An 18,866-nucleotide genomic window follows, 5' to 3' on the forward strand; every position below is an offset into this window, starting at 1 on the left:
ATTTGTAGTCTATTGTCGGTTTAAACTCGTGATGTTGTTTTTCTTCCGTAGAGAGTTTACTTCTTTGAAACGTTGTGTTATTTAGTTCTATCTCATTTAGCAATCTTGTTGAAACATTTCTTTTCAGAAAGGGCTGTGACCTCCTGCTATAAGCTTGTCTGTGGTGACGCTGCACCACTGATTTATCACGAGTTCGCTCTAAGCCAAATAGGTAAGTACTGAACTTGTCTACAGGGGCCGCCACGGCTCGCAGTAGCACAGGAGAATATTTCCAGTAAAGAGCGATTTATGTGTGACACACACAGTTGCCATGCTAAGTAAATTTATAAGTAAACAATGTTTTCATTAACTATTTATTACTTCAAATGCTTGCTATACAACCACAACGTTTAATTATTGTGCTGAAATTTTAATCCTCAAATTCCACAGAAAGAATTTCAATCTTTTCAGCATAATGTCTTGTCTAACGAATTAATATCCTATAGCATATATAATAATTATATAATGAAAGTAATCGCTAAGTATCAGTGTCTTTTATTTAACGTCGCGTGAAACAAGCTACCAGTTACCATGTAATGAAAATATTCGTTCATGTTTCTTCTTGTTACTTAAGTATAGTTGGGAAATATGGTTACTGGCTATAGATTTAATGTAACAAAATCGACGAATGCAATATTATAACACTATTTCAAACACAGTACAATACAATATGGCCAGCTTTTTTATACTTTCTCTTCATTCTGCAACAACTGACAAATAAGAAAAACAGTTAAGAAGTTTGTTTTCGAATATGATTCCAAATAATGGCTTAACTGGGATTTCACTCTGCGTTTTTGTATAACTGTTTCCTTCAATCAAATAACAAAAAATGCTGTAGAGTACAGAGGAAAAAGTGTGAGAAACAACGTCCTAGTTCAACTTAACCCGCGATTCTTGAAATAAATCTAATATATAATAATAGCAATAAAATCGTTGTCTAGTGTTATAACAACAATATAAGATGCAGTGTGAAATAAACAAATATTATGATATACTTCCATTACGTGCGAGACAGTAAACCACCACCATCACCACCAGATGTTGTTATCATACTTAAAATCACTTGACTTTAATAAAAGTATAAGTTAAATACTAATACAAACCACAATTTCTAACATAATAATAATAATACCATATCAGCAATACTTTTAAAAAAGGTACATTTGTTAACAAACTTTTGATAGACTTTAAAACAATGTTTCCATGAAGGACTATCTGTGCTTTGTCCATCACGGATATCGAACCCCATTTCTAGTGGTATAACTCCGCAGACACACGGCTGTGCCACTGATGGGCTTGTAACTTTAGAAATAGCAATGATATATTTTAAGCAACCTTTAGTATTTACTTGTTTGGGTTGTCTGTTCTGTGTTCACCGCTAGTATCGAAACAAGGAGTTAGTGCCATAAACCATCGTACTTATCGCTGAGTAACTGACAGGAGGGTAACCTTTGGAAGAATAAATTATTTCAGCGAGTTTGTTTAAATCACCTCGGTTATCAGCGCATTCTCTGACTTGTTATTATTAACCAATAAAGTAAAACTGTTCACTGGTTTTAGTTTCACGACAGTTTTGTTTTCGTAACTTTTATAAAGAATAAAAGTGTTTCAATAAAGTTATGAAATCAAGAGGTCCCTTCGATCGGTTAAAAATTATTCCACTTCATAAAATGTAGTAATTTGAAATCAAAATATTAACTATTTGTAAGCGCTATTTTAAAACTTTGTAGATCTAATAGTCAATGAGTTGTGATGTTTATATTCAAAATTACAAACGTCTCGCTTAACAAATGGTTGTTTGCGATACTTTTCTACCAGTTTTAATTAAATTAATAGACCTTGCCAATTTTATCTCATTTTAAAAGAAAACTAGATTATATAACCAAAAAACTAAGTGATTCTTTCAAATGACATAAGCAAATGATAAATAAAAATAATTATAAGTATACATACTTTTACCAAACAAGCTGTTAACTCTATAGTCTTAGTTCAAAAGACTGAGCGGCTTTATTAGTATAGTTTCTCAAGTCGTTCGCAGTTTCGGGTAATATAATGTAGCAATGCAACGACTAAGTGATCACCCTTATTTAGTGATTCATTGAGTGCCCAGTTGTTGTTCTCACAACGTAAACATACACGGAATATTAGCTTCTTAAATTTAGTTGAAGTGAGTGCAACCTTTAGAGTCATTATTTAATTGTAAATATTCAAATAATGTAAAAATTAGATTTCAGAGTTTTTTAGGTTCTTTAAGAGTAATTAATAGATAATGGACTCCCTGTATTGTGTCTGTAATTGGAATCAAACTTGGAATTCTAACGTCATAACCTCTCAAATTTATGGCTGAATTTTCTGGAAGGACTTTAGATTGTAAGAAAAGTTATTATAGTGTCTATAATTCGGTGATATTAAGGGTAATGTGACGGATTTCGCTGATCATGAAATGGAGTCAGTAGAAAATTAGTGTTGATTTCAGATTTATCAGACGGTTAAAGTAATATTAGTCAGATACGCTAATGTTAAAATCAGTTGCGGGTAAAAACATCCTCGTACAGACTAATCTTAAAATCAGGGATGAAGTTGAATTTGGAAGTATAATAACACTATGTAACACAAATTTTGTTCATGGATAGTATGTGTTATTTCTTAATTGCTTATGTTGTAAAAGTACAGGAAATGGCCATTATTCCCTTCAAACTTTGTTTTTGTGACCTGGATAATGAAATTTAGAAATTAGCCTATTTTCCACATACAAACAGACAAATTTGCACATTTTCATTTACATAAGGTCTGAATAAAACAACATATGAATCAAGATTTACATGTATTTATACTATAGCTATACAAAAATGAACAAAAATGTTTAGAAGTGAGTAGTTTTCAAGATTTACGACTCTAATGTAAATCACTTTCACGTATCAGCCCCCAAATATAGTCTCCCATCATTTTTTTGTTATACGCTCCCAGGTCACAAAAGCAAAGTTTGAAGATAAAAATAGGTCTTTTCCATTTACTTTAGGTATAAGCAGTTGGGAAATAACACTTTCTGTCCAGGAACAAGAAAAAGTAAAAATGTTGTTACATAGTGTTATTATTATAAGATCACCGTTGTGATGAGAAACATTTAAATGTCATTTTTTTTCTGTAATGATAATAACGTATATTTCTTACTAGGACTGTAATATTAATGTTATTGATTATTACCAGTATACAAAACAATTTATTACTATTACAGGAAGTTTAAGATTATGCTCTATATTTAATTATTATGCAAGAACTTATGCCTAAGATCTGTTGGTCTTGAACTGTCAAGTAAATGGGCCACGAAAGTGATTGGTTTATGGTCAGAGTTCAATGGTTGTTTAGAGCAACACTTATATTATAGTTCGATTAAAACGAATACAGGGTTAGCTGTGACGTTCATTATCGTAGGAGCACAGCTTTGTGGTTCAATTAACAGCGAATAGTTGACAGTTTTGGCAGCACTAGTGCGACATATCAGTTAATAGTGAGTGTAGCATAACGCTTAAAACTATTATTTCGTATCAGAAAGGTGATCAAAATGCCCACCAGTAGTATAGAAACACCTAGAACGTTGATAACTAACGCCTGTTCTGATAGGTCTTTGTAGTTTTCCTTTTTGTCTTCTCCACTGTGAAAAAAATACAGCATTTCACTTAGACGGGCATTAAAATCCAACATATGAATTTATAAATACACCAGTAGTGTTGTATTTCATTTAAGTAAACATAACTTTAAAAAATGCTAAAAGTATATGTTAATACGCTTACGTTTGTCTGTCTGGAATTTTTCTCACAAATTTTTCGATCAAACACTACAAGTCTCTTATCGTTAGAAAGGCCTTTTTCCGAGGATCTAGAAATGCATATTGATTTTAATTTAGAATTACCTTAACTATTATTTTGTTTCTCGAACCTTTCAGTAAAACCAATGTGATACACGATACACAATGTTGTTGTCATCACGTCACTGCTGGCTTCTATTTGAACCTTAGTGTTTCATCTGCAAAGTATTTCACAGAAACAACACCTAATACAGGTGTAGTTTTGTAAAACAAAGTGAACATTTAACAAAATATAATTTCTATAGGATTTCTTGAATCATTTAGATGTAAAAAATACATGCGTAGCGTCTTCAAAAACCATATGACTATCGTATTGTGAAGAGTGTCCATACGTTTCTGTATACTTAAATAAGTTTGCCTTCATTACAGTTCCATGTAAACGGTTTTAAATACGCTTGCTTCACTTTTAGATTATAGTTTTTGTATAAATTTAGTGTTTACTGGGATTTTATATTCGATTACAAGTTTTTCCAAATGGTACTTATTTTTTGTTGATTCTGGAGTGTATGATAACAGTAGTCTAGTGTTTTATTGTTGGTTGTTTCATTGCATTTCGAATTGTTAAGTGGCTTTCGCTTATGTTGTTAGTTGAGAATTCTCCTTCCAACTGACTTACCTTGAGCTATTTACCACAAAACTAGTTATTTCAATTGATTTGCCTTAAGTTTCTCTTCCTTCATCACATCTAATTAATCCTTTTTAAATGCCATAGTTTTTATCTTGACACCTGTGGTTATTTCACACAAGTTATCATAAGCTATGCAGACAATGTAATTGATTTGCCATACGATGAGTTAACTCAAGAAATACATAACGAAACCAAATAGACAATTCTAGACTATCTATCTCTGCACAGTAAGTTAACCCATGTGAGCGTTTTCGTTTGCCTGTCTTCTAAGCACCTAATCATTACAAGAAATTAATTTTCTTTTATCTAAACTTCAGCCATATATTAACATATACTACTAATCATGTTTATCACACCTTCATGATTTAACTAATATACCTTACCTTAGTCTTTGGCGAGCTGTCTGCATCAAGCCAGTCAGGCATGCTGCTATGGCCATACCAAAAATGATTAGTCCAAATGTAATGTGAGTTGGTAACAGACGCTGTCGAAATTTAGCACTGGCATTGTCACAGCACAGGAGTACCAAAAATGATACGAACCCTACGAGAAACTAAAGAAAATATGATAGTTACGATACTTTGCAAGTCTGAAGTTTTCACATTTTATTTTTTCCTATCTTTGATATGAAAGTTCGATGCTGATTTTTAAACTAAAACTTAATGAATGGTGAGGATAATTTTATTCTACACTTTGACCCATTTTAGTTTTAGTTTCACAATAAATACATTTGTTTGGGTATTTCTAAAGCTCAAGTGACCTCAAAATTTCCCAGCACACTTGACGAACAATCCACAATTGTTTACAATTCATCTAGTAAATGAGGTTAGGGATGAAACCTCTTTCATTATGTAGATATTTATATAAAGTGAATAAATACTGTTAATTCAAAAACATGGGTTTTATTAGAATTTGCTATTATAGTGTAATAACGTTATCAAAATAAATCATTCGCAATGATATAAAAATTGTAACGTTTTTTAATGGTTTGGTGTAATATAAAAAATGTAACATACATTTTATTGTCTAAATTTCTTTGACTTTGTGTTTAGTGTATAACCTACTACCTCAACAATATCTCATGATTGTTGACTGTAAATTGTTGGAAGTTACTAATTTTTTTAATCGTGGAAAACATTTTCAACACAGTTGAAAGTAAAAGATCACTCTTCTAATTTCATGAAATTATGGGACTATTTGTAGATAAGCACAAGGATAGCAGAAATGTATGTATTTCTCAGAATGGATAGGAAGAACTATATTAACAACATATATAGCCTCTGAGGATTTCATCGCAAGCAAAACACCGGCAATTTCACACACCTGGTTCACGATATACATCAACTAATTCTGAGACAACTCTTTTCGATAACAGTTTAAAACAATTCGTTGTTGTTTTGAAGTAAACACAAAAGGCTATCTGTGTTTTGCCCACCACGGGTATCAAAACCCTGTTTTTAGCGTTGTAAATCTGCAGACATACCGTTGAGCCACTGGGGGGCTAAGAACAACTCGAATAAACTACTGAATCTGTGAATCGCTCCGACCAAACTTATAGACTTGTTTCTAAAGCATAGAATTACTTGTTCGAGTTACCTGTAGTACAGTTTTAGTAGTTTCAGAGTTTTTGCACAAAACTATACAAGAACGTAGCTATGGGTAACTGTAAATAGCACCTACCGCCAACTGTTAGGTTACTCTTATTTGACTGGATATTAGGATTTGACTGTCAGTCTTATAGCGCATTCAGGGTCACAAAGTGTAAGCCTATTTTTACGGCAACGAACTGTGAATTTGTGCGCGCTAAGTACTAATCAACGCTCAGTTCGTTCAGTAGAGAAATGTTTTGATATTCTTTATTTCAACTATCAACCAAATATGCTACTCATATTTACAGAAAATATGTGTTGACACTGAAACAGAAAGAATTTAACTTGCATAATAATAGCTTGATATGATATTATATAACTATAATTATGTGGAAGTTTACTACTTTTAAGATAGGTGTCGCCGATGTGCAGATGAAGATGTATTCATCGTTTGAGAAACGGATGTTTAAATCGAGATTTTTAAGAAAACAGGAAACAGAAAAACAAACAACTTTAGATATGATTATTATTTCCAACAGTTTTTCACATCCCAAAGTCATAAAGAGAATTTCCAAAATTATAAAATATATGGTAGTTAATGTTGAGTAAGAAACGAGAAATGAATTTTCACGTTATACGAGCCTAGCAATAAATCTGAGGTCTTAGAACGTCAAAAACTGGATTTCAATACACTTTATAGGCACAGCACAGGCAGATCATTTTATATCTTTGTGCTTGACAATGAAACAAACAGGTCTGAAGAAATTCTATGAAACTAGAAAATGCATTTTTTAAAATAATCTGTTAAAGATATTGTCTTAGGATGTATTCTGTAACGTAATGAAACATTGTGTAATCACGGAATGCAATTTGTCATTTCGCTAAATATTCTAAAACGTTAAAATAGAATACATTTCGTTGCTGCAAGAAATTTGCAGTGGTTTTAGAACTCGTTACATCATTTCATTAAATTCTGCTATATCATAGTGCAATTTGTGCTACCTTGTAATATATGTTGGTTCGAGAGTTCAAGGCCCGGCAATTCTACGTGTATTAAGGCGCTCGACTCGTAATCTGAGGGTCGCGGATTCGAATCCCAGTCGCTCAAAACATGCTCGCCCTTTCAGCCGCGGGGGCGTTATAATGTGACGGCCAATCCCACTTTTCGTTTGTAAAGAGTAGCCTAATATTTGGTGGTGGGTGGTGATGACTAGCTGCCTTCTTTCTAGTGTTACACTGCAAAATTAGGGACGGCAAGCTTTGCGCAAAATTCAATACCAAAGTCGAGAGTTCATATTTTTTTTGAAGATATATTATTTAATTATTAAAATATCTTAAATGTATGCTTGTTTTTGAATTTCGCACAAAGCTGCTCGAGGGCTATCTGTGCTAGCCGTCCCTAATTTAGCAGTGTAAGACTAGAGGGAAGGCAGCTAGTCATCACCACCCACCGCCAACTCTTGGGCTACTCTTTTACCAACGAATAGTGGGATTGACCGTCACATTATAACGCCCCCACGGCTGAAAGGGCGAGCATGTTTGGCGCGACGGGGATGCGAACCCGCGACCCTCAGATTACGAGTCGCACGCCTTACTTAATACGCTTGGCCATGCCGGGCCATCTTAAATGTTTATCTAAGAGCCATTTGTCCAAAAACGTCTTTCGTCTCCTAATTTTATCTCTAAAATGCATGTCTATAAGTGAAATATGCGAGTAAACAGTGAATTTAATTTCAACTGTAATTACATAATATGAGGGCCAGACGTACCTAGAGGATAATGCGTCGAGCTGTGGTTCAACTCTCTCGGTTTCGAGATGCACATTTTTAGGTAAGAGTGTTACAGAAGAAGTGACAGTCAATCCCGTTATTTAGTTTGGTGAGCGCTAGATGCCTTTGTCTAATTTTTCTAATATTAATAATGAAGTTAAAATCACTCCATGTGCTGTAGAATATTTTAAAACCGAAAATATCGTTCATTTCGCTATGTAAGGAGATCGGTCAACTCACCTGGAGAGCAAACATCCCTACAGTAGCAAGACCAATCCAGGAATGAAGACTGTAGAAATGTGTAGAGGATTCTTTAGCTTGGATCGCTGCCACCAGGCCGACTGTTACTGATGATATGGCTAAGATGAACAAGGACGAATGGACCACTTTGGTGTAAATTTTCTTACAACAAGAGAAACAACGGTATGCAAGGATTGCTATCAGAAGAAAGAAATGATAAGCAAAGGAAGAGAAAGAATTAACTTTTCTTAGTTACAGTTCTTTAATATAATATAGTTAAACGTATATTTAAGTAACTGTATAGAACACAAGAACACCGTAAGAAATACACCTGCTGCATGTTCATGTGTTTGTTTAAAACAATGGATTTTTTTTTAGGTGATGAAGTTCGTTTAATAAAGGAAATGTTATGTGTGCAGGTTTTTTTTAGTATATTTGTGTGTTAGAGCCCCACAAAATGAATGTTATTCCTCGTATGGCATTCGTCTTGAATATACTAACAAGATTATGGGAAATCTGAATTCGTGTCCCATGGGGCGCTGTTTCCGTTCATTGAAGCTACCATTTCTTTCTATTCATAGACTGCATCATTAGAATGATGTGACGTCAGCTGAACGAAGCTATCTCGTTATTCGTCATGCTGTCGAATGGTATTTTTTAACATGTACTTCCATTTTCACTTATGACCTTAGTTATCCTTATTGCCAAAGGTCAAGCAGGGCATAGTTTTTAGTGTGCCCACACTGTGAATTCGTGGACAGTTGCTGCAAAACTGCCTTCTAGAGTTCGGTGTCGTAGATGTGCTGTAAGAATGACGGTCAAAGGTCAATGAAGAGTAGCCCAGACGTTAACGGTGAGCAACGACTATGAGCAAATAATATTTAGCGCAGCTTTGCGCCAACATTTTAAAATAAACTTAAAGGGAAAAAGTCAAACGGGCCATGTGATAGCATGTAGCCTGGATGAATAGGCCAATAAACTTTATTAGAACTCTCTATGTAGGTCTTTTTCATCTTTTAGATATTTTCCAAATTTAAAGGCATAGCTTCTTACCTGTTTGTGTATGATTATTTATCAGTCTTTAAGCATTTAAATAACTAAAACTAGGCATAATAAATAACATTTTTCTTAAAAAAAAACAAATTGAATTTTAATCGATTTTATTAAATAGCACAATAAGTTACAGTTTCACTAACCTTGTCCGTTAAAGAAGATAAACCCGCCTATCATTAGAACGTAATGTAAGTTAAACTGCTTAGAAACATCTTGGGTCCAGGCAACACCACCTCCATAGTGAATGATCCAGAAGAGACAAAGTCCAAGTACTCCAAACAATAATACCTGGGCAACAGTAATCAAAAGGCCATACCCACATTTCACCATTATCAGGACTTCTGATTTAGTTCCAGAATTTTTGTTATTCCTTAGGAAAAAACATATCAAATCATTGAAAACTTCCTGAATAACTAAAAACCTATTTGATTTATATAGGCAAGTTTGAGTATGATTTTTCTTTGCTATATTTCAGAGTGATATATAATATTTCTTATCTTGTGCACAGTTTCTTCAGTTTTTTCAACAACAAGATTCCAATGGTTTTTAAATGATTTTAACTGGTACTTATCACAGACAAACGAAACCGTTTATCTAATAGAAATTACAGCTAAACTAAGCTTTTTAATAAGTACAAAACACATTTAACACAATTGTTTAACTAGTACAAATATCAGATGAACTCAACTGTTGAATAAGTACAAATCACATATAAACTATACTGTTTATCAATGACTTCAATATAAACATTACTGTTTATCTGAAACGTTTGTGATTTGATAAGTGGTAAAGAAAACAAGATTAAAATACTGCTTTAATTAATAAGGTAGACTGACTTACACCAACATTGGATTCCCTTGTTACTGAAACAGACATTATAAACCAACATTGATTGTTTCTTGTTACAATAAGCAACAAGGAACAGTTAATGATGGCTTATAATGTCTTGTTTGAGTAACAAGGAATAATCAATGTTGGTTTATAATATATATATATCCTGTTTGAGTAACAAGGAACAATCAATGTTGGTTTATAATGTCCTGTTTGGGTAACAAGGAACAATCAACGTTGGTTTATAATGTCCTATTTCAGTGAGGACGTTCAATATCTGGTTTTATATTTATTGACCTTTTTTTTCAAAATTAAGAGGGAAAACTTTTTATGAGATAAAATTAATGTTCATTTTGTCTGGGGCCCGGCATGGCCAAGCGCGTTAAGGCATGCGACTCGTAATCTGCGGGTCGCACCAAACATGCTCGCTCTCCCAGCCGTGGGGGCGTTATAATGTGACGGTCAATCCCACCAAACAAACAAACGAACATTTTGTCTGTAGTAAGTCTTTTTTTTAATTTTAAATACAAATTTTGATAATTATATTGAATTCTGTGGTAAAACATATTCTCGTCAATGGAAATCATTATCATCTAATACAAAAATTGTCTGGGTTTATGTTTTCCTTTTTTTTCTTCTTTTTTCTGTATAGTGAACCAGAGAAGTATCTTCTCGACAATGCATTGTTGGCGTTATGCCAGTTAATGAACACAATTTCAATGTTTTGTATTTTTTTCATGAATTTAAACATTTGGAAATACTTTAACTTTCGAGGAAGACGACAAAGAGAATACATTCATGTTGAAATTTCAAGGTTACTGTGCTTTTCAGAATAACGGTCGTGGTAATCACGAATTAGCTGAAAAAATCAACTTCACAAATGGTCGGTATATATACTGTGCTAATTGTAAACAGATTTCATGTTATTCAACAGTTCATAGCAAAATATACGTTAGGACAACGAAATCAGCTATTGCTTTGATTCAAAGACTTCGTATGTTAGTAACTTTTCTTGAATACTTAAAAGAAGAAATTCGCAAAACGAAGTAATACATTATTTTGTATTTTTATAAAACATGAACCTTTTTCATAGTTGATCAGCTTTATAACTTAGGTGTTTTGATGTTTTGTACATGATGTTCTGATATTGTAATTGTCTTTGATTTCATAATATGTTTTTAATATTTAAAACGGTTTAAGATTATTTCAACTTAACCAGAAAAATAACAAATATATAATATTTGATTTAATTGTACGGAAACATGCAGCTGATACACACGTAGAGGAATGATAATTACGAATTGGTGAAACATGTCATTCCAGAAAATACTAAAGAAAAGCGAATAAGTTTTAACAGTGTATTAGTTTTGTATTCGTTCTAAACAAATCAATATATATTGTTTTATGTTATCATAAACTTGTCAATGTATGATTGTGTTATACTCTTTCAAATGTTCTATTATTTTTCACAATTCAGCCACATTTTTTCTACCACCGATTACCTTTTTAGTATCCACATACTTCTATCCAGGTTTAATAATATTCATATCGAAACGTTTTACCAATATTATTTCACCACTTTGAATGCATACATGGAGTCAAAGTTTTGTTGGAAGATGAATTCCTGCCAACAGGTCTTGTTTCTGAGAAGAAATGACATAAAACGGATAACAATCTGTCCTTACCTTTCAGCAGTCATGGTGCCATCGATTTTGTGTAGGTTTGAAACGATAGTGGCTGAGATGCAGCCAACACTAGTTTTTTTATTTGTCTCTCCCTGTAGATGTTGTACATTGATCATAACATTGTTCTTCCCTCTGCTTTCGAGCAAACTATTGTTGATAAATAATTATAATTTACATTATGATTCGTATGTAAAGAGCGCCCCCTCCAGTCTTGCTCATTCTATTGTTTGAAGTTTCAAGTTTCCCTAAGGAGTAGTATCTCATATCCACTGAAGCCATCTTACTGTTTGGGGGTAACACTTACACCTGTAGTTATTTCTAGCTCGTTGGTAAGATCTCTTCTGGAATAAAGTGCATTGCACAAGGATCATACCCTTAGTTACTGAATGTCTTTTTTTGAAAGTTAGGACTTTCTACCTCGATTTTTTTCCATTTTATGAAATAATAGTTCTGCACTCTCTATTCAGAATTTCCATATAGTTTTTACTCAGCCAGTACTATGATTTGTGACTGTTTGTCATATAGCATTTCTATTCTTAATAACATTTTCACTTACCTTAGTGCTGATAGGAATTTTATGACTGCCTGTATGGCATTTTGTTATTGGGTGAATGGTAGCCAAGCACAGTGTTCATTCAGTTGATTGTTGTCTGGTGCAGAGGAAAAGAATCCTATAATATTTAGCATTTTGTATTCACTTTATTTGGTGTTTCCACAATTATATCTAACACTGTAAGTGAACATGCTTTCAAAATTTATTTGTCGAGCAAATTTCACTGAGAATAACATAATTAGTTTCAAATTTTAAACTTTCTATTCATTTTTCCCCGAAAAAAAGCCAGGTTTAAGTTGAGAAAAGTGCTAGGGTTATTAGATTTCTTGTATTACATCTTATGAACTTTTTTTTGTCTTATATGTTTTCTGTTCTCCGGTGGCACAGCGGTATGTCTACAGACTTACAACGCTAGAAATTGCGATTCGATACCCGTAGTAGGCAGAACACAAATAGCTTATTGTGTAGCTTTGCGCTTAACTTTAAACAAACAACTATGTTTTCTAATTATCGTTCTTACTTATTTTATTTAATTCATTTCTGTCTATTCATTCAAAAAGTGAATTATTTAAAATGTTTGTATTTTTGTGTCGTATCTAAGCATTTATAGAAATACGCAGTACAAACATTTTAAATTTGTTGTTGTTTATGGCTTTGAACCAGATACAACAGATTCAGAAACTGTGTATCGTTAAGGCGTGCGCTTCGTAATCTGAGGGTCGCGGGTTCGCGCCCGAGTCGTGCCAAAACATGCTCGCCCTCCCAGCCGTGGGGGCGTTATAATGTGACGGTCAATCCCACTATTTGTTGGTAAAAGAGTAGCTCAAGAGTTGGTGGTGGGTGGTGATGACTAGCTGCCTTCCCTCTAGTCTTACACTGCAAAATTAGGGACGGCTAGCACAGATAGCCCTCGAGTAGCTTTGTGCGAAATTCCAAAACAAACAAACAAATGCTTTTATTTACCTATACGTTCTAAATCGTTATATCCACTAGCGCACTAGAGTCGTAGCTGTGAGTATTGTCTTATTAGCGCAGTTTACGTTGGGTTCCAAAATTAATCAAACTACCTTTTATTACGTGCGTGGCTTTAATAATATTAAAAGCAATCTACGAAAATTTGCGTTAGGTTCAATTATCAATATTTTTCCTCAAACGATTCTTGTGAAAATTTATTTTTCCGTTCTTTGTGATAGAAGAGCATGTGTTGTAATAAATCTTGTACAATATGAGCCTACCTTCACCCTGCCATCTTCGAGTTCAAAATTAACATATAAACGATGTGTTTCGGTGGTTTGCCATTTTTCAACGTCATCTACTGTTTGAGACTCGAAATATACATTTATACACAACGTTTTCCTTGTTTGGGAAGATTAATTCCAGGATTAAATGTTAAATTACACTTCAGTTAGATCTTAAATATTAACGTATTAATTTAAAGTCACGTCGAGTAGAACATGGACATCGTTTTGTGGCTCTTTTGTTTGTCTTCCAGTGGCTTAGTAGAGGGCGCTGTTATCTACCCTACCTTTTCTCCAGCTCATCGGTTAAAAACATCCAAAACAAACAACCTTTAATTAATTTCTCGTGCAAGTAAAGATAAAAAAATAGAGAGAAATAACGTGTATAGAAATATATATATTAGAATATTTCCTGCAAATTTTAAATTAATTAAGCACTTAATGTACGATATGCTCAACCAATAACTACATTTTAAACTTAGTTTTGGAAAAATACCATTAATGGTAGAATAATTTCCAACAATAAGTTTTCAAAACACTTCCAAAATGTATCATTTGTAATATAATATAATATAATATAATATAACATAACATAACATAGACATAACATAAAATAACATAACATAACATAATGTAGCCGTTCAGCGTATGGATAACACATAAAAGGGTTAAATACGAATGCACCCTAATGCCACACATCAAGTGCCCTCAAGGGTACGTGTAAGATTTAGTGACAATCATCCAACGTCTCACCAGTTATAAACGAACAAACACACACAAACTTTTACCAGTTAATGTTTTAAAATATAATTAGAATATCATATAAGTTTTCCCAACTATATATACAGTCATGTGAAAAAGGTAGGACATCCTAAGAAAGCCTGTGTATTTTTGTTACATGTTTGGATATATAGATATTTAATCTCAATTTCAACAATACTGAGAGATTATAGGAATATAACTAAACAATTAAAACTGAAGAAAAGACTTTTCAAATCTTCTGTAAATGTAATTCTACAAAAATGCATATTCTAACTGACGAAAACGTTCGGACACCCTACCCCCTAATAGCTATTGTTACCTTCTTTGGCTGAAATAACTGCAGTGAGACGCTTCTTGCAGCCATCTACCAGTCTCTGACATCGGTCTGAAGAAAGTGTGTCTCACTCCTCAATGCAGAATTCTTTCAGCTGTGAGATGTTTGAGGGGTTTCTTGCACGTATAGCCCGTTTCAAGTCACCCACAGCATCTCAATGGGATTGAGATCTGGGCTTTGACTCAGCCATTTCAGAACTCTCTATTTCTTTGTTTTCAGCCAGTCCTTGGCGGATTTACTGGTATGTTTTGGGTCATTGTCGTGTTGCAGGGTCCGGTTCCGCGTGAGCTTTAATTTTCTTACAGATGGACTCACATGATCCTCAAGCACCCTCTGATACACAGTAAAATTCATGGTGGATTCTACGATTGTGAGCTGTCCAAATCCTGCTTCAGCAAAGCAGCCCCAAACCATGACACTTCCACCTCCATGCTTCACAGTTGGTATGAGGTTCTTTTCCTGGAATACTGTATTTGGTTTATGTCAAACATATCATCTGTTCTTGTGTCCAAATAATTCAAATTTGGACTTACTTGTCCGAAGAACATTATTCCAGAAGTCCTGGTCTTTGTCTACATTCTCTCTGGCAAACTTCAGTCTGGCCTTGATATTTCTCTGAGAGAGCAAAGGTTTCCTCCTTGCACACCTCCCATGCAAGTTAAACTTGTGCAGTCTCTTTCTGATTGTAAAGACATGCACATTCACATCAACAGTAGCCAGAGCCTGCTGTAGGTCCCGTGATGACATGTTAGGGTGTTTGGAGACCTCTTTCAGCATCTTGCGGTCTGCTGTCGGGGTGAACTTGCTTGGACGGCCAGATCTGGGCATGTTGGCAGTTGTTTTGAAAGCCCTCCACTTGTTGACTATTTGCCGGACAGTGGAATGGCTAATTTCAAAATCTTTTGGGATCTTTTAAAATCCTTTACTAGACTCTTACGCTGCTACAGTTTTCTTTCTGAAGGCCTCAGACAGCTCTTTTGCTCTCACCATGGTGCTCACTCTCACTTCAACAGTCAGGAGCACACCAAACTAAATGTCTGAGGTTTAAATATGGCAAGCCTCATTCACAATGCTGAGTAACGATCTTCTAATCATGTGCACCTGGTGTGATACACCAGTGTGTGAATTGAGCCATTTTAAGTGGTAATAAATGTTGGGGTGTCCTAACTTTTTTCTCAGTTAGAATATGCATTTTTGTAGAATTACATTTACAGAAGATCTTGAAAAGTCTTTTCTTCAGGTTTAATTGTTTAGTTATATTCCTATAATCTCTCAGTGTTGTTAAAATTTAGATTAAATATCTATATATCCAAAAATGTTACAAAAATACACAGGCTTTCATAGGGTGTCCTAACTTTTTCACATGACTGTATATATACATTGATTACAAAATGGTAATACCGAAAAAACAAAATACCTTATCAACTTAACTGCAGTCTACCAAATTAGTAAATAAGTAAATTTATGTCACAAATAATCAGTGAATACACAACGACAATAAATAATAAATAAGGGTAGTTTATTTTAACATCAAACATGAAATAATGTGAAGTTATTTTCTCAAATAAGTGATTTATATTGAAAAAACTTTATATTTATTGACACGGATTCGTAAAACAAAAGACAGTTCGAATTTATGACAGTAGATCAATGAGGTTTAAAATCACTATCATAGCAAATGTGAACGGAGTTCGCAGTGACGGACATCAGAACTAGCAGGTTAGAATAATGCGTGATTCCTCTCCTACGTTATCTTTTATCTACCTTGTTATTAAGTTAAGTACATTTTTATATCTTGAGGACCAGCATGTAATTCATTCATGACACTCGTAAATATGAAACACCAGATAACTCTCTTTTACTGTTTATAAATATGAGTTTAAAGCTTATAACATTTACTGACTTAGTGATATTAAGGAGACTTTTAAATGAACAATTCACAAAGATTACTATGTCGTTAGTAAACATAAAAGTTTTCCACCAAATAAAGGGAAGTTTGAATATATAAACACGAAAAATTACTAGTATAGAGACGATGGCTGTCTGTAGGCAAATGGTCTAAATTCCATATAGACAATCATATATGGGCCCGGCATGGCCAAGTGTGTTAAGGCGTTTGACTCGTAATCCGAGGGTCGCGGGTTCGAATCCCCATCACACCAAAAATGCTCGCCCCTTCAGCCGTGGTGGCGTTATAATGTGAGGGTCAATCCCATTATTCGTTGGTAAAAGAGTAGCCCAAGAGTTGGCGATGGATAGTGATGACTAGTTGCATTTCCTCTGGTCTTACACTACTAGATTAGGGACGGCTAACGCAGATAACCCTCGTGTAGCTTTGCGCGAAATTCAAAACAAAAAATTATTTACGCTACGTGCATTTGTGTGGTCGCAATGATAGCACCAGGTCCAACAACCAGAATGTAACATCTATAACTGAAATCTCATGTTTTTGTCGTCACATTTCTAGGATCTACATACTGTACTATTTTATGTCCACATTATTCTATATTAAATAATTATCAGATAAAAAAGGCCATGATCTTAATGTTTATGCTTTAAACCTTGGAAAATTTACCATTTAGGCTTTTATTTTCGTTCCCCGTTGGTACAACTGTAAGTCTTCGGATTTACAACGCTAAAATCAGGGGTTTGATTCCCCTCGGTGGATTCAGCATACAGCCCAATGTGGCTTTGCTATAAGAAAACACACACATGCTTTTGTTTTCTGAATACAACATGACGACGTCTACTTTTGAGTTTATTTTTCCCTTATATTGGTTTGAGAACATTCTAAACGTTAATTTTTTGATAACTTTATTATAGGGAACGTTGGGTTCTATTATTCTAATAATTAGGGACCTTTAATTGAGTTTATTGTTCACGTATTTATTGGACTAACTGAAGGAGACATAAGTTTTGATTGCACGTATTCGTAATATCGCGATAATTTGTTTATTTTCCTAAGGGAGCATACGGACGCCAAAAATTTTTTTTTTTCATGAGAGCCTATCTAGAAAGTTCACATGTTAAGTTAAATCCATGGAGCTGGAGCAAAACTCCGGGTTCAATAGTACAAGCGACACATAGAAGCCGGTGCTGAACTCCGGTTTCTGTTGCATAAATTAATGAGATTTTTCACGAAATTTTTTTGTACGGGATGCCAGTTCATCGTAGGTTAACCCCTAGCTATCCACTGGCACCAATTGTACAGCTGGGTAGAATAAAGCAATCGAGGTATATATGAACATATGAACGTGCCTCAAGTAAGCCTTTCGCACCCTTCCACCTACTTGTCCAAAGCACTAGCCACTGAGTTACGGACTTACCCGCTTTCTCCTTCAGACTGCACACGTGGTCATTTATAATGGTTACATTTACATGTCGATAATATATGTAGTTATTTTAAACAGAGATACATCTAATTCATAGTGAAAATGTGTTGGTCAGTTAAATGAAATACTTTAGAAATATTAACCAGATTAACAGGAGACAGTCCGAGTGACCTTCTGTCTCTAACACCTTATTTTAGATATAGTTTTCATTCAGCTGTATAGGAAATCCATCAACAATATTCTTCCTATCGATTGCGTGTTTAGAAGTTTTACAGAATATATTGACACTTTTACATGTTAGTTACTTTGAAAATGGTTTAATAAAGTAATAGTGAACCGGTTTAACTTATTAACCACCATTAGATTTACCTCTCGTTGGTTTACAGTTTTGGTATAAATAGTTAGTGCTAGTAATACAAGAGATACGTATATGGTATAACATTATGGTATTAGTTAAGCTCCATTAATTTTGACCAACCACTTTATTTGTCATATTAACAATTATCGTGGCTTCTCTTTCTAAGCCTTATTATTAATATTATTTAACTTTCTAGAGGCTTATCGTGTTTACTTTTGACTTTTATAGAAGATGTAACTTGTTTTATAAATGTCATAGGTTGGTTAAAGTTGGAGAATGTTACATTGACAGTGTTGTTGAAGCGGGAATAGTTGGGTCAGTAGACATACCTATAGTTGTTCTATTTTAATTACCTATCTTGTTTGTTTGAAGTTAAGCACAAAGTAATACAATGAGCTGTCTGTGCTCTGCCCACCACGGGTATAGAAATCCGAATTATGGCGCTGCAAGTCCGCAGACATTCCGCTTTGCCACTGGGGGGCAATTACTTATTTATTGTACGGTTCATATATTCATTTAATTTCGTATCTACTATTTTGTATCTTTAAAAAGTAGTTGTTTTTTTGGCGGTACCCTTGATAATTGACTCT

The 18,866-nt window shown here is 34.1% G+C and overlaps 1 protein-coding gene across 8 annotated transcripts in view; it reads right to left on the bottom strand.

Moving 5' to 3' along the window:
• Positions 1–339: 339 nt before the first annotated feature.
• Positions 340–18,866, bottom strand: part of LOC143233973 (plasma membrane ascorbate-dependent reductase CYBRD1-like) — a 35,187-nt gene continuing 16,660 nt past the window's right edge. For 4 of the 8 annotated variants that reach the window (XM_076470921.1, XM_076470923.1, XM_076470922.1 and 1 more), the window contains exons 2-5: positions 9,327–9,553; positions 8,131–8,327; positions 4,916–5,085; positions 1,079–3,691 (exon numbers count right to left, since the gene is read on the bottom strand). In XM_076470921.1, coding sequence (XP_076327036.1) covers positions 3,538–3,691; positions 4,916–5,085; positions 8,131–8,327; positions 9,327–9,553 — 748 coding nt within the window. In that variant the 3' untranslated portion in view covers positions 1,079–3,537. Of the gene's footprint in view, positions 872–1,078; positions 3,692–4,915; positions 5,086–8,130; positions 8,328–9,326; positions 9,554–12,255; positions 12,371–18,866 lie in introns of those variants that run through there. The other 4 variants (XM_076470926.1, XM_076470925.1, XM_076470924.1 and 1 more) reach the window with 2 other exon arrangements.

The sequence above is a fragment of the Tachypleus tridentatus genome, chromosome 12, assembly GCF_004210375.1.
Source record: "Tachypleus tridentatus isolate NWPU-2018 chromosome 12, ASM421037v1, whole genome shotgun sequence".
NCBI classification, from domain to species: Eukaryota; Metazoa; Arthropoda; class Merostomata; order Xiphosura; family Limulidae; genus Tachypleus; species Tachypleus tridentatus.